Source organism: Chlorocebus sabaeus, chromosome 11, assembly GCF_047675955.1.
Source record: "Chlorocebus sabaeus isolate Y175 chromosome 11, mChlSab1.0.hap1, whole genome shotgun sequence".
Lineage (NCBI taxonomy): Eukaryota > Metazoa > Chordata > Mammalia > Primates > Cercopithecidae > Chlorocebus > Chlorocebus sabaeus.
In genome coordinates, this window is record NC_132914.1 from 114,211,999 (window position 1) to 114,236,643 (window position 24,645).

Below are 24,645 nucleotides of genomic sequence, written 5' to 3' on the forward strand. Positions count from 1 at the left end.
CGGAATGAGCTTTGCAAAATGCAAATCGGAGCCTGTCGCTCCCCTGCTCAACACCCTCCTGGGGCCTCCCCCGTCCTCCTGGTAATCCCCAGTCCCACCTGGACTTCCAGGCCTGCAGGGCGGTCTCAGCCACCCGCACCAGCGCAGACCTCACCGCCCCTTTCTGCCTAGCTCCCTCCTCAGGGTCCCCACAGGCCTGTCCCACCTGGAGTCCCCCTGAGATGTGAGATGTGGCCACTTGTTTCAACGTGCACCTTCTGAACACTCCATATTCCCCAGTGACTGAGGTCCCTGTCCCCACCTTCAGGGAGCGCCACGCCTGTGCCAGTCCTTCCATGGCTCTGTCCTAAATCAGACCCTCAAAGGAGGCGGCGGCTACTGCCTCCATCTGCCTGTCCCTACGTCTGGCAGTGGCATGCCCAGTGCACCCTCTTGTCTTCTGAAAACAGAGAGGCATCTGCCCTGGCCCTTTCCCCACACCGTGTCTCCTGGAGTGCAGCTGTTGATGGAGAACAGCCTGGCAGGTACGTGAATGCCACCCCAAGAGCCCAAAACACAACTCCTGGGTCTGTCCAGGATCGTGAGGCCGACAGACCCGAGTTGGAATCCCAGTTCCTACAAGTGGCAGCTGACAGCCAAGTGACCTCGGGTCAAGTTTTTCTTTAAGGAATAAGAGCATACACTAAAATGCACAGGTCTTGTGTTTGGACAAACATATGCCCTTGTGAAATCCACCTCTCATCCACCCCAGAAGTTCCCTCTTCCAACTTTACAACTGGCCAGAGTTGCACCCAAGCCTTCTGAAAACAAGCCTCGCGCAGACACACACTCCCTACACGTGGACACATGCTCCCTCTCGCGTGGGCACGCACACACACACGCGTGCATGCGCGCACACACACACACACGCACACACACACACACACACGCGCGCGCACACACACACACACGCATGCACAGGCGCCCCCTGGGCTCTGGTCCCCTGTACCATCTTCCTGTCAGTGCCTCCAACTCTAGGTCCCGTCAGGGGCCATGCCTCCCACCCTGACGTCTACCTTGGCTCATTTGGGGACTGGCCTAAGACACACCGCCCACCTCTGAGTCCTTTCTCTGAGAACCAGGATTTAAAGGGAGTTGGTGCACCGGATTCCACTCTGTCTTTGCCACCGACTGTGCAACTTCACACACTTCAGTCACTTAAGCTCCACAGGCCCCTCCTCTTTGGCAAACATGGCAACTGGCCGTGAAGATTCCTTCGGTACCAGGTCTCTCACCCCAACTCCTGATCCAACCCTTCCTCCTCATCTATAACCTCCCAGGTGGCTCAGAGCCACCCCCTGTGCCCCAGATCCTCAGGGCAGCCCTGACTCAAGCCCGGGACCACGATTCACTCCTCCTTGGCCTCCACCTCCCATTCCCACCCTACAACCAACCAGCAGCCACAGCGACCTCTGCAAAGTGCAAACCTGGCTCACCCACCCCCCACACCCTCACCTCAAAGTCCATCAGCGCCCCCATCTCAGCTCCTGAAGACCCCTGTTGCTGGTCCACAGAGGCTGCCCGATGCAGCCTGCCCTCCCCACACCACACTGGCCTCTCTGTGATCCAGCTAGGTCTGCCTCTCAGCTCCCCAAGCTCCCTGTGCCACAGGGCCTTTGCATACACAGTTCCCATCGCCTGGAACCTTCTCTCCCTGCTTTTCTGGTTTAACTCTTGGTCACTCTCTCGCCAGGCCTTGCCCCATGGGCCACAGAGGAAGGCCCCTGCATCTCCAGGGGCAGCTGAAGGACCCCTCTCCTGGTGAGCAGCACCCCCAGTTTCCAGTGGGACTCAGGGAGCCTCAGCACCTTGCCCAGGGTCCCACATCCCTGGCAGAACTAGGGTGAGTGTTTCATCCCTGCACAGCTCAAAACCATCAGGGAAGCCCCATGGTCTTATCACCACACCACACCTGTTCCTGTCTTTCCTCTTTCTGCCCATCCTCCACTTCCCAACCATCTTTGCAGACGTGGGGACATTGGAGCAAATAGGCTGGCTGGCCTCAGTGTGGCTGCCACAGGCCCCAGCAGCATGGGGAGGGTATACCCACCCCTTCATCGCCCGCAGAGTCCCAGACACCTCCAGGCTCCATCCTGCGCACCCAGGTCTTTCACCTTAAACAATACTGGACACTGGGGCATGAGCTCTGGCCTGTGCCTCAGCTCTGGGACACTGGCCAGGGTGCACACCTCTTTGTAAGCCACGGCGATGAACATATGAATAGCTAACCTCGCGCTTCACCACACATCCCCCACTCCCCCTCACAGCAACCCTGCTAGGCAAGTGCTATGATTATCTCCACTTTATTTTATTTTGAGACAGAGTCTCATTCCGTTGCCCAGGCTAGAGTGCAGTGGTGTGATCTCGGCTCACTGCAACCTCCACCTCCCGAGTTCAAGGGATTCTCCTGCCTCAGCCTCCCGAGTAGCTCGGATTACAGGTGTAAGCCGCCACACCTGGCTAATTTTTTGTATTTTTAGTAGAGACGGGGTTTCACCATGTTGACCTGGCTGGTCTTGAACTCCTGACCTCAAGTGATCTGCCGGCCTTGGCCTCCCAAAGTGCTGGGATTACAGGTGTGAGCTGCCGCGCCCGGCCAATTATCTCCATTTTAGAGATGGTGAAACTGAGGTATCCTCCCAGATGGCCCCCCAAATCCCTGTCTCCTGGTAGTCACGTCCCTGTGCCATCCCATCAAGAGGGGGGTGAAATAGTGACTCACGTCTAACGAAGAGACAGAGCAGGAGGAACGGGGTGTCAGTTACAAAAAGATAGTGGGATGTCCCGCTGTTTCATTCGACGGCTGGCTCCGGAGGAAGCAAGCTGCCATGCTGTGGGCAGCTCTGTGGAGGGGCCCAGGAGATGGTCCAGCCAGCAGCCACAAGGCTGAACCTGGAAGCAGAGCCTCCCTGGTCGAGCCACGAGGCGAGGGACCCCAGTCCCAGCTAATGCCGTGGCTGAAGCTAATGAGGCTTTGAGACCCTCAGCTAATTTGCACCCAGGTTCCTTTCCTCACCCAAAGAAATGGTGAGATAATAAACGCTTTCCAGTTTTTCTTTCTTTTTTTTTTTCCTGAGATGGAGTCTCACGGACTCTCGCCCAGGCTGAAGTGCAGTGGCACCATCTCAGCTCCCTGCAACCTCTGTCTCCCGGGTTCAAGAGATTCTCCTGCCTCAGCCTCCTGAGTAGCTGGGATTACAGACGTGCACCATCACACCCAACTTATTTTTGTATTTTTAGCAGAGACAGGGTTTCACCATGTTGGCCAGGCTGGTCTCGAACTCCTGACTTCAAGTGATCTGCCCACTTCGGCCTCCCAAAGTGCTGGGATTACAGGCGTGAGCCACTGTGTCCTGCTAATTCTTTTATTTTTAGTAGAAACAGGGTTTCACCATGTTAGCCAGGCTGGTCTTGAACTCCTGACCTCAGGTGATCTGCCCACCTTGACCTCCCAAAGTGCTGGGATCATAGGCATAAGCCACTATGCCCAGCCTTGAATTTTCTTTTTTAAAAAGTCTTCCTCAACAGTTGTCTTAGAATTTTTCTAAGAGAATTATTCTTTTTTAATTGTTGTTTTCATTTTTTTTTTTTTTTTTTCCAGAAACAGGGCCTCACTCTGTTGCCCAGGCTGGAGAACAGTGGTGCAATCACAGCTCACTACAACCTCGAACTTCTGGCCTCAAGTATCCTCCCACCTCATCCTCTCCAGTAGTGGAGACTATAGGTGTGCACTACCATGCCTGGCTATTGTTTTAATCTATGAAGTTTTGGGGTAATTTGTTACACAGCCAGAGATAACAAATACAGAGGCCTAGAGAACTTGAGTGAGCTGCCCAGTTGCCCAGCTATGAATCCAGAATGGTCCAACCCCAAACCAGTGCTTATAATCCCTACCCAGCTCGGTCCCCTCTTCTGGGCATCAGCTCAAAGGGCCATTCTGGGCAATGAGTACCATGAGATGTCACACAACACAAAGGTGCCTGCCACTGGGCTGGTTCAGGGGAAAACGCCCACCTGTTGTCGAAGAAGGCACGAACAATTTTGGATCGGATGGGGTTGAGCTCCAGGTCTGGGACATTGTTGAAGTTCTCCTTGCTGGTTTCCAAGAAGAGATACCGGGAAGAGAGTAGGAAAAGACAGCAGATGTCAGCTGGCATTTTCATCCTGTATCAAGCTGTATTTTGGATCCCCAACAGGCCCCACGAGAATAGTTCAGTTAGGAGACAGAACTGGAATACGCTTCACTTATCTGCCCCTTCCTCTAACCTTTAGACTGGGCAAAGGCAGGGAGGATTTGGAGGCTCAAGATACTTTTCTTTTTTGAGATAGAGTCTCACTGTCACCCAGGCTGGAGTGCAGTAGTGCGATCATAGCTCGCTGCAGCCTCCATCTACTGAGCTCAAGCAATCCTCTTGCCTCAGTCTCCCAAGCAGCTAGGACCACAGGTGCACGCCACCATGCCTAGCTAATTTTTAAAATTGTTTGTAGAGACAAGGGGTTGACACGTTGCCCCAGCTGGTCTTGAACTCCTGGGTTCAAGTGATCCTCCTGCCTTAGCCTCCCAAAGTGCTGGGGTTACAGGTATGAGCCACTGGCCTGGCCTTGAGATACTTTTGAGAATCCAAGAGGTGGACTGGACATTCGTCTCCAAAAAAAATGCAGAGATATGGGATTTGTGTCCATTCTGGGGATTCAGAGACTGCCTGAAACCTATCCTCAAATCCCCAGGTAAGTATTCAGAGCAGTGGGGTGCTGGCTTGGAGCTCTGGAAAACAGTCTGGCAGGTCCTCAAAGGTTAAACCTGGAGTTAACAGATGACCCAGCAATTCCACTCCTAGGGATATGCCCAAGAGAAACAAAAACCTGTGCATGAATTTCACAGCAGCATTCCCCACCCACAAAGCAGAAACAGCCTAAACATCTGTCGACTCATAAATGGAGAAATAAAATGTGGTCCACACAATGGAGTTGTTTGTTTTTTGAGACGGAGCCTCGCTCTGTCGCCCAGGCTGGAGTGCAGTGGCGCAATCTCGGCTCACTGCAACCACTATGGAGTATTTTTTAGCCATAAAAAGGAACCAAGTACTGATACATGCTACAACACAAATGAATCTAAAAAACATGGTGCTAAGCGAGTCTGGGCACAGTGGCTCACACCTGTAATCTCAGCACTGTGGGAGGCCGAGGCAGGCGGATCACTTGAGGTCAGGAGTTTGAGACCAGCCTGGCCAACGTGGTGAAACCCCATCTCTACTAAAAATACAAAAATTAGCCGAGTGTGGTGATGCCTGTCTGTAATCTCAGCTACTTGGGAGGCTGAGGCACAAGAGTTGCTTGAATCCGGGAGGTGGAGGTTGCAGTGAGCCAAGATCTCACCATTGCACCATAGCCTGGTAGACTGTAGTCTCAAAAAACTTCTGAGTTTTCAGACTCCATCTCAAAATACAAACAAACAAACAAAATTATGCTAAGTGAAAGAAGCCCGTTACAAATGGCCACATATTACATAATTACATTTACATGAACTCTCTGGAACAGGTAAATACACGGCAGTAGAAAGCAGATTGGTGGTGGTCAGGGGGTTGGGGACCTGGCCCTGGGTCCTGGGTCCCTCTGTGTCCCCGGCACGGCCTCCTGTCCCTCCCACCCAGGCCTTTCGGCTGGGCTCACTCGTGGCCTCTGGCCAAACTCAGGAGCCACGTCAGGGCAGACTCATGTTTTAGATTCCCAGGAACCCAGTTCCAAAGAAGGAGGCAGACTCGGGACAGCTGGCCGGAGAGATGGGATGTTATTTGGCCATGAAAAAAAAATAAGATTATTTTTTGGCCATAAAAAGGAACAAGGTTTTTTGTTTTGGTTTTTTGAGATGGAGTCTCACTCTGTCACCCAGGCTGGAGCACAGCGGCGTGATCTCGGCTCACTGCAACCTCCGCCTCCCGTGTTCAAGCGATTCTCCTGCCTCAGCCTCCCAAGTAGCTGGGATTACAGGCGTGTGCTACCACGCCCAGCTAACTTTTGTATTTTTAATAGAGATGGGGTTTCACCAGTTGGCCAGGCTGGTCTCAAACTCCTGACCTCAGGTAATCCACCTGTCTCAGCCTCCCAAAGTGCTAGGATTACAGGTTTGAGCCACTGCACCTGTCCAGGAACGAGATTCTCATCCATGCCACAGCACGGATGCACCTGGAAGGCATGATGCTCAGTGGAAGAAGCCAGACACAAATGGCCCCTTGGTGTACAATGCCATTTAGAGGAAACATCCAGAAAAGACAAATACAGGGAGACAAAGTGGAGAGATGCGGTTTCCGGGGGCTAGGGGCGGGGTGGGGGTTGACCGGTGCGGAGCTTCTTTCCGAGGTGCTCCAAAATGGACTGCACATTTTCAATGGGCGAATTTTATAATATGTGAATTACATCTCTATAAAGCTGTTAAAATTTTCTAATAAGTCTTTAAAAAAACAAAAAAGAACCACTGTGCTACTGCAGTACGACTCCATTTATGTAAAGAACACAAAGTGACAACACGAACCTCTGCAGCTAGAAGTCGGGGTGATGAACTGCCTCGGAGTTGGGGGTGATCGAGAGGGATCATAGGGGCCTTTTGGGGGCTGGGAACATTCTGTTGCATGTTCCATCTGTGAAAGTCCCTCTGTGTGTGATACATGCTTTTCTCTATGCAGGTCACACCCTCACTGCTGGCAGACAGCTCGATGCTCTGCCCTTTTTCCTCATTAGTGGGAGGCAACCACAGGAGGGGACAGAATAGAGAGACCAGAGCCCTGAATGAGTCAAGGTTACCAGGAGAGATGATCACATTCTACAAAATCACGATCGGATGACAATACAGCTACAGCTCACAAACGTGCAAGCGACTTGGCCGGAGCCATCTCGTTTCCCAGCGACCCCACAAGGGCTCCTATTATCCCTGACGCTTCAGGCTCAGCAGACAGGTTTTGGTGACCTGCCCCAGCTCACCCAGTGGGGGCGTGGAAGAGTCAGCTTGGAAGCTAGGTAGAGTACAGCCATGCTCTCACCAGATACCCTGCTGTCCTACTCTCCCTGGCCATCCGAACAGAATCCATTTTCCAAGGCCCAGATTCCCGGACTGAGAAAGGGACCACAAGGAGCTCCAGAGGGAATCTGGGAGAACAGAGAAGCCACTGGCTGCTATGCTGCTAGCCAAACCCTCTCTGGCTTTCACTGGCTGTTGCTAATCCTTCCTCGGTCTCAGTTTTCTCATCTGTGAAGAGGGCACACTGATCCTGACTGAGGGGTGACGGGCACAGCCTCTGGAATCACACTTGGGTTCTACCCTGCTCTGCTACCTGGGTCAAACGGCGTTGCCTCACTCAGTCTCCGTCTGCTCCTTTGCAAACAGGAACCTCACAGGATTGCTGTACAGCTTAGAGGAGATAAAGTCCGCAACATGCTCAGCGCAGTGTCTGGTGAACTGGGAGTGCACCACAGATGGCAGCTTGCGGGATGGGGACCCTGTGATTTCCACAGCACCCTGTCCTCAATGCCTTGCACAGCTGGGCTTAGCAAGGTGATCAATAAATGGTTTGCTGAGCAAATAATGAAGCAAATAATAACGAAGGTGGCTGCGGGCAGGGCTTCCCTCTTTGTCTGGTCCATCCTGAGGCACTGCCCTTCCCCAGGTGCCTTCCTCAGGGCCCAGGTGTCCAGACCCTGGAAGGAGAGCAGACCCCAATGTCCCAGGAGAGAGGAAGGAGAGGTGGGGTAGAAACCACCTAGAGGAGCCTGACCCATGTGCCTGGAGAAGAAATTAACTCAACACAAGAGGCCTGTCCCCAGCCAGCAGCAATAAGACATGCCTGACCTGCTGGGAATTGAGCTGGGGACACAGTGTTGTCCCCAGGTGCTGGCTTCACAACCCCCAGCGGGTGTGTAAATGGCTCTGAAGCCTGTTGCCTCTGCTCTCTCTCTCCATAGGCACCTGCTACGCCCACACCTGACTCTCACCTCCCCCTCACCACAGGTGCCTGACTCTTGGAGCCTCAGTTTCCTCATCTGTGAGATGGGTGCAGACCTATTCCTTCACATATCAAAGGGGATGGTTCAGGGTCAAACACGAGGTGGGGAGAGGGGTGCTGGCCCAGGCTCTGCCCCTTACCAGGCACATGGTCTTGAGTAATCACAGCACATCTCCAAGCCATGATTTCTCACCTGTAAAATGGGGATCGTAAGAATATCCAGGTAACATGATGGGGGCTAATTAGATGACCAAATGAGATAAATCCACATAAGATGCTGAGCAGACTGCCTGACACAGGGTAAGCTCTTAATTTTAAAATAATAACAGTAATAATGGCAGCAGCAGCAGCAACAGTAATCGCTGCAGCCGTATTAATAGTAGTAATAATAATAATGTAACAGCAGCTAACCTATATACCCTCAGAATGGAAGGAACTATTCTAAGAGCTTTACATTATTACATAGAGCTCACAACAACCCTATAAAGTAGGTACTTATGCCCACTTTATTTTCTTAACTTTTTTTGTTTTTTGAGACGGAGTCTCACTCTGCCACCCAGGTTGGAGCGTAGTGGCGTGAACTCTGCTTACTGCAACCTCTGCCTCCTGGGTTCAAGTGATTCTTGTGCCTCAGTCACCCGAGTAGCTGGGATTACAGGTGTGCGCCACCATGCCCAGCTAATTTTTGTATTTTTAGTAGAGACGGGGTTTCACCATGTTGGCCAGGCTGGTCTCGAACTCCTGACCTCAGGTGATCTGCCCACCTCAGCCTCCCAAAGTGCTGGGATTACAGGTGTGAGCCACTGCGCCCGGCCTGTGCCCATTTTAAAGATGAGGAAACTGAGGCAGAGACATGAAGCCACTTCTCGTTGTTAAGAATGAAGCTGGTGGACCCAGGCAGTGGCATGGTGGTGCCTGGCCTTCAGGGACTTTCCCTAAAACCTGTCAACTCTCAACAAGGAGAGTGCCGGCCTTGAGTCCAGCACTTAGGACGCACTAACCTTTTCATTCCATCAGTTTCATGCTCCATCAATACTCGTGTCAGTTTTGTTTTCCTTCCTCCCCAGGTTCCCGCCGGGCTGGATGAACCGGCTTGGCTAAAGGTGTCTCAGCCCAGGCTGCAGCCATGGGAACGGGCTCTGCCTCATCTCAGAGCCCAGGGCTGACGGCAGGTCACTGCCCTCAGCCGGAGCTGATTCTCAGTGGCCAGTGGTGCTGCCCCAGTGACCATCAAGGTAGCGGGGATTGCCCATGAGGGCTCCAGGGCCACACACCTTCCAGGCCTCCTGCGCGAGAGTGTGAGCCCTGGGAGCTTCAGAATGTCCCCCTGGAGTCCTGAAGGGCTCTCGCGACGTCAAGCTGTGCTAAGCACTGCAACACTTAATCACCCCATGTAATCATGAGTGGCAACAATGATGATCCTGTTCTACGGACCAGAACACAAGGCCCAGGGAGACAAAGGTACTATGCCCCGGTCACACAGCTAGAGTTGGCGTGGGACTCCAGCTCCATCTCCAGGCTGGCTCAAACCGTCTTGCGCTTCCTCGCGCTCACCACTTCCTTCCTTCCGGTTGTGCATTTTCACCTTAAAGAGAGAAAGAGCGAGAACGCTCTTCCCTCGGCATCTGTTCTCACCCAGCACCCAGTCGCCAGCCCGAGAGGCCCCATCTGGGACCCAGGAAGCGGGCAGGACAAGCGTCAGGCCGACAAGAAGGGAAGGACCAGACTCAAAAAACCACGGAGGACTGTGCTGGGCTCTTCCTCAAGCCTCGTGCTGTGGGTTGGTTTCCGGCAGCTTTTGGGGCCCAGCTCACTTGCAAAGTTCTCTCTAGGGGTATTGAGTGTGGTGCTCCCCAACCCCTGCCAACCACTGCAAGGCTAACCGACCTCCAAGGTGAGGGTGCAGCCAGGCCCCAGATTCTCAGGCTGGAACTTCCACCGTTCCAGGGCTCCCCACACTGAGGAGGCCACTTGGGTCTTTCCTCTGCAGGCCTGCCTGCCCAATGCCCCTCTGAGTTCCCCTTGCTGCACTCACTGTTCAGCATTTGACGTTCCCCATAGTGGGAAAGCTGAGACCCCATGGGGACTCTTGAAGGCAGAGACTGCGTGTCACTCAGCATATGTCTTCCCAGTAGCCAAGATACTCAAAGTGTGGTTCCTGGGCCAGCAGCATCTGCATCACCTGGAGCTTATTAGAGATACACCATCTCTCCCTACGCCAGACCTACTGAATCAACCTGCATTAATATGGTGGTGCAATCATGGCTCACTGCAGCCTTGAACTCCCAGGCTAAAGTGATCCTCCCTCCTCAATCTCCTGCGCAGCTGGGACTACAGGTGTGCACCACCACACCCAATTTATTTTTGGTAAAGACATCGTCTCACTATATTGCCCAGGCTAGTCCTGAACTCCTGGGCTCAAGTGATCCTCCCGCCTTGGCCTCCCAAAGTGCTGGGATTACAGAACCTGCATTTTAACGCAATCTCCCGGGCATTCACATGCACATGAATTCGTGAGATCTGCTGGCCTCTTAATCTCTCAGTGTTTCAAAGCACCTGGAATTGCCCAGATGTACCAGGCAATTCTCCTATCCACACTTCTGCACAGAAGATTCTGGCAAGAAAGGACTGGTCCTTTTTGCTCCTGGCAAATGCCTCTTTCAAAAGCTGGACAATGTCACCAAGACCATTCCCCCAGGCACATACTTTCTCATCCCTGTCCCTGCCCCATGTCAGTCCCCCACTTTCCCCGACACCTGGCGTTGACTTCTTACAGTGAGAGCAACTCAGCGACACGACAAGCATTCCTTCGAGGAGCCAGGCACTGTTCTAGGTGCCGGCTGCAGAGGTAAATCAGACAGACAGGATCCCTTATGGGGAATCTAGGAGAGCACAAAACAGATGGGAAATAGAGTATCTCAGGCAGTGATGAGTACTTTGCAGAGAAATTCAGCAGAGAAAGGAAAGGGGACTGCAGGAGGCTGACACAAGTTTAAATGAGGTTGATCACAGAAAGGCCACAGGGAAAAAAGTGACATTGAGCAGAGAGACCTGAAGGAGGGGAGGTTCTCGACTCCCATGTGTCCAGCTGGTGGGGAGGGTGCTACCAGCATCTAGTGGGTGGAGGCCAGGGATGCTGCTCAGCACCCCACAGTGCCCAGCACAACCCCCAGTGAAGAATCATCCAGACCCAGAGCCCAGGCTCAAAAATCTGGCTCTAGGGGAAAAGCATTCTAGGAAGAAGGAACAGCATGAGCTAGAGCCCTGGGGTGGGGAACAGAAAGAGTGTTCATGTAACTTGGGCAAAAACAACTGGGGAGATGTGTGCAGCAGGGGCCTGTAGGACACTGAGAGGCCTGAGCGGTGGCTCTGACTCCCAATGGGTGAGACCGAACATCTTCAGCGGAGAAGAGACAGTCTCACAGGACCCTGTCACACGGTACTGTGGGCCTGGACGGTGGACAGGCAGTGAACACAGACACACGGGGACCAGGGAGGAGGCTGCTGGGGTAGCCCAGGCAAGAGACCACGGCAGCTGGATGAGGGCAGGGTTTGGGGGAGCAGAGGAAGAACGGGAGAGGAGTAGCAAATCCCGGGCTCGGTGGGAGGTAGAAATGGCAGTGTTTGCTGAGTAACTGGAAGCAGGGCTGAGAAAAAGAGGAATCAAAGGTGACCACTGCAGGGAACTGTGAGGCTGCCGTTCACCACAGAGGAACAGGGGACCTCTGGAAGGGATGAGGAGGTGCTTGCTTTGAAACGGACATGTTACGCGGCATGCCTTTTGGATATTAAGTGAATGGGCAGTTGCTACGTGAGTCAGGAGTTCAGGGGAGAGGTCCTGGGAGGACATATAGATGTAGGAGCTGGCCAGCCACAGTGGCTCACACCTATAATTTCAGCACTTTGGGAGGCTGAGGTGAGTGGACTGCTTGAGCCCAGGAGTTCAAGACCAGCCTGGGCAACATGGCAAGACCCCATCTCTACAAAAAATTAGCCGGACAGGGTGGTACATGCCTGTAAGTTCCAGCTACTCAGGAGGCTGAGGCAGGAGGATCACTTGAGCCTGGGTGACTGACGCTGCAGTGAGCCGAGATCGAACCACAGCACTTCAGCTTGGGCAACAGAGCAAAACAATAACAAAAACAGCAGGAGCTAACATACAGCTGGTGTTTCAGGCCACCGCTGTGCATTTTATTTCAAGGACAAAAAGAAGCCCAAGTCATCGCTAGGGCAAAGGCAACCCTCCGTGACCTGCCCCAACTCACTGATTCTCCTCATGTGCTGGGCCCTCTGCCCAGAGCTCCCCGCCCTCTTCTCTTCACACGCTGGCTCCTTCTCTCCTTCTGGTCTCAGCACAGATGTGGCCTCCCCAGTGGCACCTTCTGTGACCACCTACCCCAAGCACCCTCTCTTCTCTAGGGTTCCAGGGGATGGCTGGCTGCCCCGTTTCCTTCCTTTAGTGTATTTTTTTTTCTTTTTTTGCCCAGGCTGGAGTACAGTGGTGCGATTTCAGCTCACTGCAGCCTCCACCTCCTGGGTTCAAGAGATGCTCTTGCCTCAGCCTTCCAAGTAGCTGGGACGACAGGCACCCGCCACCATGAATGGCTTTTTTTTTTTTTTTTTTTTTTTTTTTGAGACGGAGTCTCACTCTGTCCCCCAGGCTGGAGTGCAGTGGTGCAATCTCAGCTCACTGCAAGCTCTACCTCCCAGGTTCATGCCATTCTCCTGCCTCAGCCTCCCGAGTAGCTGGGACTACAGGCGTCCACCACCCCACCTGGCTAATTTTTTGTATTTTTAGTAGAGACAGAGTTTCACCATGTTGGCCAGGATGGTCTCGATCTCCTGACCTCGTGATCCGCCCACCTCGGCCTCCCAAAGTGCTGGGATTACAGGCATGAACCACTGCGCCCGGCCTAATTTTTGTATTTTTAATAGAGACGGGATTTCACCATATTGACCAGGCTGGTCTGGAACTCCTGACCGCAAGTGATCTGCCCACCCCGGCCTCCCAAAGTGCTGGGATTATAGGCATGAGCCACTGTGCCCAGCCAATCTTTAGTATATTTCTCATGCTAGAGCATGAACTGGCTGATGGGCTAGTTTTCTGTCTCTGACTATCCCTCACACACATAAGCATCAGAACAGAAGCACCCCAGGAGGGGAAGGGGAGCCTCCCTTCTCAACCCCATGGGATCCTCAGCTCTAAAACCTATCACAGAAGGCCCTGGACATTTGCAGGCTTGTAAGCAAGGACCATGTCAGTATCAATCATCCTGGGAAAAGAATCTCTATAAAAGTTTTATATGCAAGTACACGCTAATAAAACTAAGACCACTGAGAAAGCTGCTTTTTGCCTCGGGAACGCCTCCGCACCTTTTCACACCCTTGTGGCTCTCCTCACGTCTGCCTGAACACTCTCACCTAAGCAGATGTGTGAGTCCAGCTGCCTCACGCCCGCTGTCTTTTCTGGGCATCTTTACAGCTACCGTAGCAGGTTTTCCTCTGTAAGTGAACGTGCATCATCCTAGCTGAGGCTTTTAAAGGGAGGACTCGCTGCCTGTTGGAATACATTAAAGTCTGATGGTGAAACAGCCTGTTGAGCTAGGTAGGGCCTCGGCAGCTTCCTTATGAGTATAGTATTTCTAAAAAAAGCTGTTGAGGCCAGGCATGGTTTCTCATGCCTGTAATCCTAGCACTTTGGAAGGCTGAGGCAGGAGTATTGCTTGAGCCAGGAGTCCAAGACCAGCATGGGCAACATAGCGAGACTCGCATCTCTACAAAAAAATTTTTTTGAATTAGCTGGATGTGGTGGTGCACACCTGTGGTCCTGTGGTCCCAGCTACAGCTCAGGAGGCTGAGGCAGGATGATCGCTTGAGCACAGGAGTTGGAAGCTGCACTAAACCATGATTGCACCACTGCACCCCAGTCTGGATAACAGAACAAGATCTTGCCCCCATCCCCTCAAAAAGTGGTCATATCATAGACAGGTTAAAAGCAAAGCAAAGTGGCTGGGTTAAAAGGGGATTTCATTCTGGTGAAGAGCAACAACACTGCAGTGGTTTGAGACTACACCTCTTGCATCAGCCAGCTTTGCTTTTGAACTGAGGCCCCACTGTGTAATTTTAACTTCTTCAGCATCAGTTGCTTAATCTGTAAAATGGGGATAATAATGTCGACCTCAGAGGGTTCCTGAGGCCATGTAAGCACTGAGCCCAGTGCCTGGCACACGTCAGCACTCTGCTAATGGCAGCTGGGCTCCCGTTTCTGCACACAACCCTGTGCTTTTTTTTCCTTTTTGAGACAGTCTCACTTCATCACCTAGGCTGGAGTGCAGTGGCAAGACAAGTTACTGCGGCCTCAACCTCCCAGGCTCAAGCAATCCTCCCACCTCAGCCTCCCGAGTAACTAGGACCACAGGTATGTGCCACCATGCTCGGCTCATTTTTAAATTTTTTTTTGTAGAGACAGAGTCTCACTATGTTGCCCAGGCTAGTCCCGAACTCCTGGACTCAAGCAATCCTGCCACCTCAGCCTCTCAAAGTGCTGAGATTACAGGTGTGAGCTACCACACTGGGCCAACCCTGTGAGAACTTCAGCAAATGACAGAGCAGCGGTAAGAACACTGCTGAGGGGCTGGGCGCGGTGGCTCACACCTGTAATCCCAGCACTTTGGGAGGCCAAGGTGGGTGGATCACCTGAGGTCAGGAGTTCAAGACCCACCTAGCCAACATGGTGAAACCTTGTCTCTACTAAAAATACAAAAATTAGCCAGGTGTAGTGGTGGGCGCCTGTAATCCCAGCTATTTGGGAGGCCGAAGAAGGACAATTGCTTGAATCTGGCAGTGGGAGGCTGCAGTGAGCCAAGATCGCGCCACAGCACTCCAGCCTGGCAACAGAGCAAGACTGTCTCAAAGAAAAAAACAAAAGGAACACTGCTGAAGGAAGGAAAACAGGACCCGGAGTTAGGACACTTTGCTGACGCCCTGCTGTCTGGGCTATCAGAACATGGGGCTGCACGTTGGTGGCATTCGACACAAAGCATGGAGTCCCTTTTTTTCTCTTCCCTGTGTACGTCTGTGGTTGCATTTACCTCCGGAATTACTCCACATTCAACGGCTTGATGAATCTAAAAATATTTTTTCTAACGTGGCTTTATCTAATCATGCCTCCTAATGGCCTGCACCACTATGTCTGAAGTATTCCAAAGTGTCTATTTCTGGCATTGATAAGCCTGCCAGGGAGACATCAGGAAGTTAAAAATTGCTGTTTAAAACGTTTACCAGTTAAGGGGTCCAAAAAGAGAAAGAAAAGGTGCAAGGAGCCATTTCTGTATTTTCTTCATCATCTAAACTTCTGACCTGTTAACAGGTTTACCTGTGGAGGTCTCCTCTGCTAGAAGGAAAATTTCTGAGGACAGGAAAAGAGTCACCCGCATGGTAGGTAGCTAATGAATGTGTTAGAATTAGATAGACATTCCTTTTTTTTTTTTTTTTTTTTTTCCCCTATTCAGGCATTTTGCCAAGAGGCCACAGAACTCAGTGCTTTGTGGTCTGGATGAATTCAGGTCTTGAGGATCCTGAAGCATATACAATTTGGGGGTGCCCTCTTTTAAAAAAGGAACAGAACAAAATGAATTGAGACAGAGTCTTGCTCTGTTGCCCAGGCTGGGGTGCAGTGGCACGATCTCAGCTCATTGCGACCTCCCCGTCCCATGTTCAAGCAATTCTCCTGCTCCACCTCCCGAGTAGCTGGGATTACAAGTGCACACCATCACGCCCAACTGATTTTTGTATTTTTAGTAGACACGGGGTTTTACCATGTTGGCCAGGCTGGTCTGGAACTCCTGACCTCAAGTGATCTGCTAGCCTCAGGCTCCCAAAGTTCTGGGATTACAGAGTGAGCCACCATGCCCGGCCAACAATATGAATGTCTAAAACTCAAGTACTGGGCTCTATAAAGAACCCACATAAAAGTAAGGCCTTGAAGTGGGGCTTTCAATGCTGCAAGACAAACCCTCCCTAGATGCCCTGAGATGACTTCTGGAAAGAGATGGGACCAGGACCAACACAGATAAGAAACGGTGGCTTAAAAATAAAATCAATTTTGGTGCATCAGTTGCCTCATGGGAGTTTGTAACGCTATATTCAATTTGTCAAGCTGCACATTTAGAAACCCAATTCTTCTTTAAACTTTTAAGTGCAACCTACAAATCTTATTCATCAGCATCCAAAGCCTGCGGTTCTGAATGATCATTTTTAAGGGGACTTCTGCATTCAAGGTCTTCAGGAGCCTCCTGTGGGCTCCTCATAAGCACGTGGGCCCTTTGCTGTCTGAGCGGGAGGGGGCAAAGAAGGTGGCACCCTCTCCCCCATCGCAGATTGTAGTGGGGTGCCAGGGGCCTTCACTAGGGAACCCCAATCAATGCCATTTTCATGTGGGGGGAATGTCCCCAGAAAGAAGAGGAATTCTGTCCATGCTCTGAAACCTCAGCACAGCCCAAGGCCTGCCGGACAGCTTCCAATATGTGCCAGGGATCTGAGAGGTTGAAGACCGGGCCTGGGGTCACTTAGAAAACCCTTGGCAGAGAGGGGACAGCACTGAGGACCAGTTCCCAAGCCAGGGCTGCTCAGGGGAAGATGCACAGGAAAAGCCCAGGGGAACCTTGAAAAGCTACCCCATCTCCCTTCTCTCAGCCCTGAAGGGTGGATTAGGATTAGGCAAAGCAGTTCTGGGAGGCTGGGAGGAGGCCCTTCCTGTAGGCCTGTTTGCATAAGAAGCTGTGGTCAGTCACCTCCTTCCTGCAGGCTGGGCCGGGGCTGTCACTGCGTGCAGCTGACACGAACCTCGAAGCCGACTCTGAAGCTCTGAGGCCAGAGCGGTGGTGACGGGAATTATAAACGCACCTCCCCCACCCCCATAGCAGGGCAGGGAGACTGAGGTCCTCAGAGATCACTCGCAAAACAAGGCAATGCCCCAGCTTCCTACAGCAGGATCTTGGCACTGGGTTCAAATCCCAGCTCCTCCCAGCTGTGTGACCCAGGGCCAGGTACATGGCCTGTCTCTCTAGCCTTACTTTCCCATCTGTAAAATGGGGAGAGTGACCATCCCTACCTCTACCTCCTGTGGTGTTCTGTAGGACTGAAGTCAGCCTGGGCGACAGAGTAAGACCCCATCCCTACAAAAATACAAAACATGAGCCAGGCATGCTGGCGCACACCTGTAGTCCCAGCCACTCAGGAGGCTGAGGCAGGAGGAGCACTTGAGCCTGGGAGGTCAAGGCTGCAGTGAGCCGAGGTTGCACCACTGCACGTCAGCCTGAGCAACAGAGCGGGACTCTGTCAAAAATTTTTTTAAGAAAAGATCAAAGTAACACGCTCCTGCTATGTAGCACATAAAACAGGTTCAAATAATAAGCGCTTACATTTGGGAGCTGTTTCTATGTGCCAAGACCCCTGCTAAAGTCTTTCACCTGGATTACGTCAGCCTAGTAAGGGAAGTACTATTCATGACAACAGGCCTTACGTAGGCCATGCTTTCTGTGCTGGAAAGAATTCTGTGAGTCATTACATTCACTCTTCATTCCTTTGTTCTTTCATTTATTCATTTATTCATCCCTTCACTTGTTCATTTAACTACTCTCACAGCACCTACTGTGTTACAGGCCCTGGACTCAGCACTTTGGCCAAGGAAAAAGGCAATCAGTTCCTGCCCCCACCAAGAAGCCACAGTCTGCTGGGGCAAGGGGATGGGGGGCAGTTATAATTCTGTGCTGTGAATGTTGGATGGAGCACCCCCAGGAGGAGGCTGTGGGGCTTCCGGGGGCAGGAGAGGTTCTTGGAGGATGTGGTCCACACTGGGGCCTCGGCAAAGCAGAAGCTAGCATCTACACACCTGCGTGAGTCCCACTTAAAGAACACGAAGATGACCTTGATGGCACTGGGGAGCCACAGAGGGCTGTTGAGCGGAGGCTGCTCACTGGCTCCTTTGAGTGACCGTGCCAGGCAGGCACACTGAGGGCTTGTGCAAGGGCGCTACATATGAGGTCCTGGGGAGGGGTGTGCAGGAGAGGGGCAAACAGGGTTTGGGGTGGCAGGGCAGGACCAACGGCTCACATTTCTAAGCTGAGCCTGGGCAGGTAAGGCCTGGGAGGTAGGAGCCCAGCGCCATCAGCGCAGAGAGGCTGCGCCAGCTCAGCTCCTGCAGGAGGAGAACGCTGCACCCACTGAACCATGGAAAACCTACTGTGTGCTGTCCACGGTGCCTGGCAAGGGGGGCACTTGTTACAAATGCAGAGTCTCAGGCCCCACCCCAGAACTGCAGAAGCAAAACGTGCATGGCAGCAAGATTCCCAGGTGATTCGAGCACACTCAAGTTGGAAAAAAATTGTAGGGAATGCCATTTTAGTACGTCCCCTCATAAGCCTATGATAGGGTGCTAGGCAATGCATCAGGGGCTCAGCGCCTGGAACCTGAAAGTGGGAGGGGCCTCCAACGGCATCGTATCCTCCTCCTCACACAGCACCTGGGCCCCCACCACACTCAGAGTAGACCCTCAGGATGGGGCAGAATAATAACAGCCCCAATTGCCAAATGCCTGTGAACCCAGCTTAGAGCTAAATTGCCCTGCTTGCACCTGCTCTTTTTTTTCCCCTAAAGATGGGGTCTCACTGTGTTGCCCAGGTTGGTCTTGAACTCCTGCACTCAAGCGATCCTCCAGCTTTGGCCTCCCAAAGTGCTGAGATTGTAGGTGTCAGTCACAGTGCCCGGCCCACTGCTCATTTTTAACACTCAAATCAAATCCCAAGTGACCATGCTCACTTTCCAGATGAGGAGACCGGCTCAGAGAAATGAAGTGACCGGCCCCAAGCCACAGAGCCAATAGCATGACGGATTCTAATACAGCTGGACTCCGAAGCCTGGGTTTTTGCCTCTGCATCTCTACGCATGTAGAATATGAACCTAAAGTTCACCACTCAAGCTTGGATGGACCTAACATCAGATGCATAACAGTAAGCCCAAGGCGGTTTGTTTCAGGGCTGGGGGCTCCACTTGCTGGAAAACTGTCTTGAGGACAAAGGGGCTCTGCCTTCCCACATCCTCCACAGTGAGCTCCACAGTGGCTGCCTCTACCAGCATAGGTACCAAGCACCTGGTGCAGAGCAGATGCTCACGAACTTTTTAAGAGACAGGGTCTCACTCTGTTGCCCAGGCTGGAGTGCGGTGGTGCACTCAGAGCTCACTGCAGCCTTGAACCCCTGGGTTCAAGTGATCCTCCAGACTCAGCTACCCAAGTAGCCAGGACTACATGTGTGCATCACCACACCTGGCTAATTTTTAAACATTTTGTAGAGAAAGGGTCTTGCTATAGTGCCCAGACTGCTCATGAACTTCTGAAGGAACAAGCAAGGCATACCCTTGACACTCTATTTTCCAACATCCAGAGTCCATATGTGCCACTCTGTTAGAACTCAGTGCCTGGCCGACTTGTGTTACCCCACACACTCCTCAGCCTATGGCCCAAGGAGGTTTCACCTGGCCCTGACTGAAACCACCCACCCTCCATTCCTGCCCTTGGGGGATGCTGAGCTGACCACAGGCCCCAGGACCTTACTGCTCTGGAGGAAAACATTTGTATGTCTAGTCTTTGGCCATGGCGATTGGCTCAGACTCAGGTCCGTGACCCCATCAGAGCCAATGAGAAGCCAGGTGACTCTTCCGCTGGGCTCAGGTTCTCTCCCCTCCACTGGGCTTGGTGGGCTGGATGTGTAGAATTAAAGGTATAAGTCTTAATTGTCTTTAAGTCGGCCTTGGATGCAATCAAACTGAGACCAGAGGCCACAACAACCAACAGACCGTCAGAATCTGAGCTCTTGAAATTGACTTAAGAATAAAATATACTGGATTAACAATACACCTGTAGTTAGACACACAAGAGAAAGTGGACATTTATATGTCAGTTTCCATAAAACTTAGGGGAAATTTAAGTGTGTTTAGTAAGAAGGAAGCTTTTCCTGGAGTATTAAAAGGTTTGTTTCAAAGTTCCAACAAGCTGTAAGACTCTGAATGCTTATTTTAGGAAACTACATCTGTTAGAAGTTTATGGTAGAAATTTGTTCAACTTGCTGGGCGCGGTGGCTCACGCCTGTAATCCCAGCACCTTGGGAGGCCAAGACAGGCGGATCACGAGGTCAGGAGATCGAGACCATCCTGGCTAACACGGTGAAACTCTGTCTCTACTAAAAAATACAAAAAATTTGCCGGGCATGGTGGCGGGCGCCTGTAGTCCCAGTTACTCTTGAGGCTGAGGCAGGAGAATGGCGTGAACCCGGGAGGCGGAGCTTGCAGTGAGCGGAGATCGCGCCACTGCACTCCAGCCTGGGCGACAGAGTGAGGCTCCATCTCAAAAAAAAAAAAAAAAGAAAAAGAAAAAGAAATTTGTTCAACTTGAAGCTTCCTCATGAACTCTGTGTGATGATCAAGTCACTGGCAAGGACCTCTCACTAACCTAGCTGTAAGTAACTCAAGCAGCACTCGCTTGTAATCCCAGCCACTCAGGAGGCTAAGGCAGGAGGACTGCTCGAGCTCAGGAGTTCAAGACCACCCTGGGTAACATAGCAAGACCACGTCTCCAAAAAAAACAAAAACAAAAAACAATTAACAGGTCTAGTGCAGCGGTGCACGCCTGTAGTGCCAACACTTTGGGAGGTAGAAATGGGAGGACTGCTTGAGGCCAGGAGTTTGAGACCAGCCTGGGCAACATAGTGAGACCCCCACCTCTACAAAAACTTTAAAAAATTAGCTGGTATGGTGGTGCATGCCTGTAATCCCAGCACTTTGGGAAGCTAAGGCAGGAGGATCACCTGAGTCAAGGAGGTCAAGACCAGCCTGAGTAACACGGCGAGACCCTGTCTCTATGAAAATAAAAATAAATTAAAAAATTAGCTGGGTGTGATGGCACATGCCTGTGGTCCCAGCTACTTGGGAGGCTGAGGCAGGAGGATCGCTTGGGCCCAGGAGATTGAGGCTGCAGTGAGCTATGATCGCAACACTGCACTCCAGCCTGGGCAATGGAGCGAGACCGTGTCTCAAAAAAGTTAGAAATATCCAAATAACAAATAATTCAACCAGAATACAGTTTAAGGCATTCCTCATTCCTCTTCATTAAAAAGCAACCTAAAGGGTATCTAAAAGATTAACGAAACATAATGCAGAAGGTTGATTTTCCTTAACAGAAATTTGAGGCAGCCACCCCCATCTTGCCTGAGGCTGGAACTAACCCTAAAGAAGGCAAGCCAAAAGACAGAGGTCCTGATGACAGCCCAAGCCCCTAAGTTGGGCTCTACCACAACTGATTCATCTTTGTGTGTCTGGCAGTTGGCAGGATCCTGGGATCTAACAGGTCCTCCATATGTGTCTGAGATTCCAAGCACATTCCATCCGAGGAATCAGGGTGAGGCAGGGGGTGGCTGAAGAGCCCTTCCTCGCTTCCACGCTAGTTATAATTTATAATTGTGTGATCCTCACAGAAACAGAAGTGGTTCTTTCCTTACTGTTTAGGAACATCTTGTCTTGGAAGAGACCAGAAGCATTAAAACAACTACAGTTGGTTGGGCACAGTGGCTCATGCCTGTAATTCCAGCACTTTGGGAGGCCGAGGCGGGTGGATCACGAGGTCAGGAGATTGAGACCATCCTAACACGGTAAAACTCTGTCTCTACTAAAAATACAAAAAATTAGCCAGGTATGGTGGCAGGCGCCTGTAGTCCCAGCTACAGGAGGCTGAGGCAGGAGAATGGCGTGAACCCAGGAGGCAGAGCTTACAGTGAGCCGAGATGGCGCCTCTGCACTCCAGCCTGGGCGACAGAGCGAGACTCCGTCTCCAAAGAAAGAAAAAACTACCACCCTTCCCCTACCACTCAGCACTCAAGGAAAGAAACAGGACAAGAAATTTGCAAGGGCATGGCCCCACCCAGCACCCAAACCCACTGCCGACCTTACCGAATGGTAGGCTGGTCTCCACTCAGCTGCTTAAATCTCCGATGGAGCTGCTCGATCTGATCTGATGAGACTGAGAAGTGGGGAAAGAGAGAAAAACAAGACAGAAGAAAACATCACTGACTGTCAGAGGGAGGTTGCAAGTATTCCTCTGCCCCATCCCTACCGGCTGCCGCACCCCTTCTCAAAGCGTCTCCCACCATGGCAAAAGTGAGTGCCGGGTGAAGCAGCAGAAAGGATTTCCCATTCTTCCCAGAAACACAGCTCTGCAGTGATCAGTTCCAACTGCCTTAGTAATAATAATACAACTATTACTAATAGCCCCAGAGACAGGGCAGTCATGAAGCAGGCCATTCTCCCAGCCTCTGACCTTCCCCAGCCCACTAAAGAGAAACTTTGCTTTCTGTGGCAGGGTTTCACTTCCATCACTCAGGCTGGAATACACTGGCACGATCGGCATCGCGGCTCACTGCAGCCTCTACCTCCTGGGCTCCAGAGATCCTCCCACCTCAGCCTCCTGGGTAGCTGCAACTACAGGCATGTATCACTATGCCCGGCTAATTTTTGTTTATTTGTTTTAGAGAGACAGGGTTTCACCATGTTGCCCAGGCTGGTCTCAAACTCCTGGACTCAAGCAATCTGCCCGCCTCGGCCTCCCAAGGTGCTGAGATTGCAGGCATGAGCCACCAGGCCCAGTCAAGAGAAAATTGCATCTGGTTGTCTGACCCTTCCTCTTCCACTCCAGAAGATGAGTTTTATCCTAGCTGAGAAAGGGGCTTTGTATAGTCACAGACTCGGAGTCAGATGAGTAGCGAGAGGAAATAAGGGTTCAGGCTGGTGTTGGACGTGATCTGGGAAACCTATACTGAGAAATGTATGGAGAATCTGGTGGAGCAAAGAAATGGAAGGACTCCAATCTGGGTGACAGGGTAAGACCCTGTCTCTAAAAAATGCACAATATTAAACAATGATCTGCATTTCTCACTTCATTACCAAAACGACTCAGTGAGTGAGTGGATATTATCTCAGGTTTTTTGTTTGTTTGTTTGTTTGTTTGGAGACAGAGTCACACTCCATCACCCAGGCTGGAATGCAGTGGTGCAATCTCAGCTCATTGCCACCTCTGCCTCCGTGTTCCAGTGATTCTCGTGCCCCGGTCTCCCAAGTAGCTGGGATTACAGGCACACACCACCACGCCCAGTTAGTTTTTGTATGTTTAGTAGCGACAGGGTTTCGCCATGCTGGCCAGGCTGGTCTTGAACTCCTGACCTTGAGTGATCTGCCCACCTCAGCCTCCCAAAGTGCTGGGATTACAGGTGTGAACCATCACACCCGGCCTTTATCTCAGTTTTATAAGTTGAAAACTGCAGCTCAGAGACACTTAAGATCCCACAACACACAGAGGCACAGCTGGGACTGAACTCTGAGTCTGTGCAACCCCAAAGCCAGCCTTCACCACGAGGTAATATTGCCTGTCTGCCCAGAGTACCTTGGCGCTCAAGGCCTTTAGGTCTGGTTCCTGGGGACTATACAGTTCACGCAAACTTTTCCAAAATACGGGCTAGACTAGAGAGATGTGACCTCCCACCTCAGTCCTCCCAGCATTCCCTACCCCTAAGCCCTGTTTTGCTCCCGTTACAAAGACAGTTAATTTCTGGGGTCAACTGGTCACCTCACTTCCTACTCATTGTTTTTTGGCCTCAGGCTCTTCAAGAATCAACAGCTCAGTATTCTGAAGCATCTCCAGCAGTTCATTAAGGCTGCCAACCCGGACTGAGGGCTCCCTACTTCCTGTGGGCATAGCTCCAATGATTAGCTCATCTCTTCCTCCCAACACTCTAGGAGGGGGCTGTATCCTCTTGTTACAGATGTAGCCACTGACACTTGGAACCGTGAGGTGAATCATCAAAGTGCAATTTCTACCTTTCTGCAGGAAAATATGGCCATTTATATCATAGGTATGTCAGCAAGGACACTGGCATACTTCATGGCCTAGCAATTCCACTCCTAGGTAAATACACAAATAATGCATGCTTTGGTTTACCCAAGCATGCGTACAAAGATGTCATGGTGGTGCCATTGGAATCGCCCTAAACTGGAAACTACCCACATGCCCAAGCATGGCAGAGTACAGTGCTTATGTGTAGTATAGTCAAGCAATGGAATAGCACACAGCAACGAAAATGAACAATATAGATAGTCACAGACAAAAGCAGCCAGACAGGAAAGTGAACATACTTTATGATCCTATTTGCATAAAGTTCAAAAACAGGCAAAACTCAACTACAATGTCAGAGGTCAAGATAGTGGCTGCTCTTAAGGGAGGCATCGTAGATGACGCTAACATTGTAAATGACTTTTGGAGGATGAGATAAGGAGGAGTGACTTGAATGGAGTGAAAAGGGGAGTTCTGGGTACTAGGAATGTTCCATTTCTAGACCTCCATACACTTGACATAGTTGTGTGCTCGGAAACCTCAAAGAACTGTCTGTATGCTTATGAGTGATGCACTGCTCTGGATGTGTACTAGATCACAACAAAACATTTACAAAAAAAAAAAAAGTGTTGGTCTTCCCTGACTAAAGGAGATCTGGGAGGAAAAAATAAAAATGAATAA

At 51.4% G+C, this 24,645-nt stretch overlaps 1 protein-coding gene across 6 annotated transcripts in view; it reads right to left on the reverse strand.

The window, feature by feature from the left end:
- Positions 1–24,645, reverse strand: part of TESC (tescalcin) — a 76,209-nt gene that overhangs the window by 29,930 nt on the left and 21,634 nt on the right. For 4 of the 6 annotated variants that reach the window (XR_005239839.2, XM_037996474.2, XM_037996473.2 and 1 more), the window contains 2 exons: positions 22,032–22,101; positions 4,054–4,134 (listed from right to left, as the gene is read on the reverse strand). Coding sequence is in view for 5 of the 6 variants with exons in the window: in XM_037996474.2 (XP_037852402.1) it covers positions 4,054–4,134; positions 22,032–22,101 (151 nt within the window). In the remaining variant the exon portion in view is untranslated. The remainder of the gene's footprint in view (positions 1–4,053; positions 4,135–22,031; positions 22,102–24,645) is intronic. The other 2 variants (XM_037996475.2, XM_008004855.3) reach the window with 1 other exon arrangement.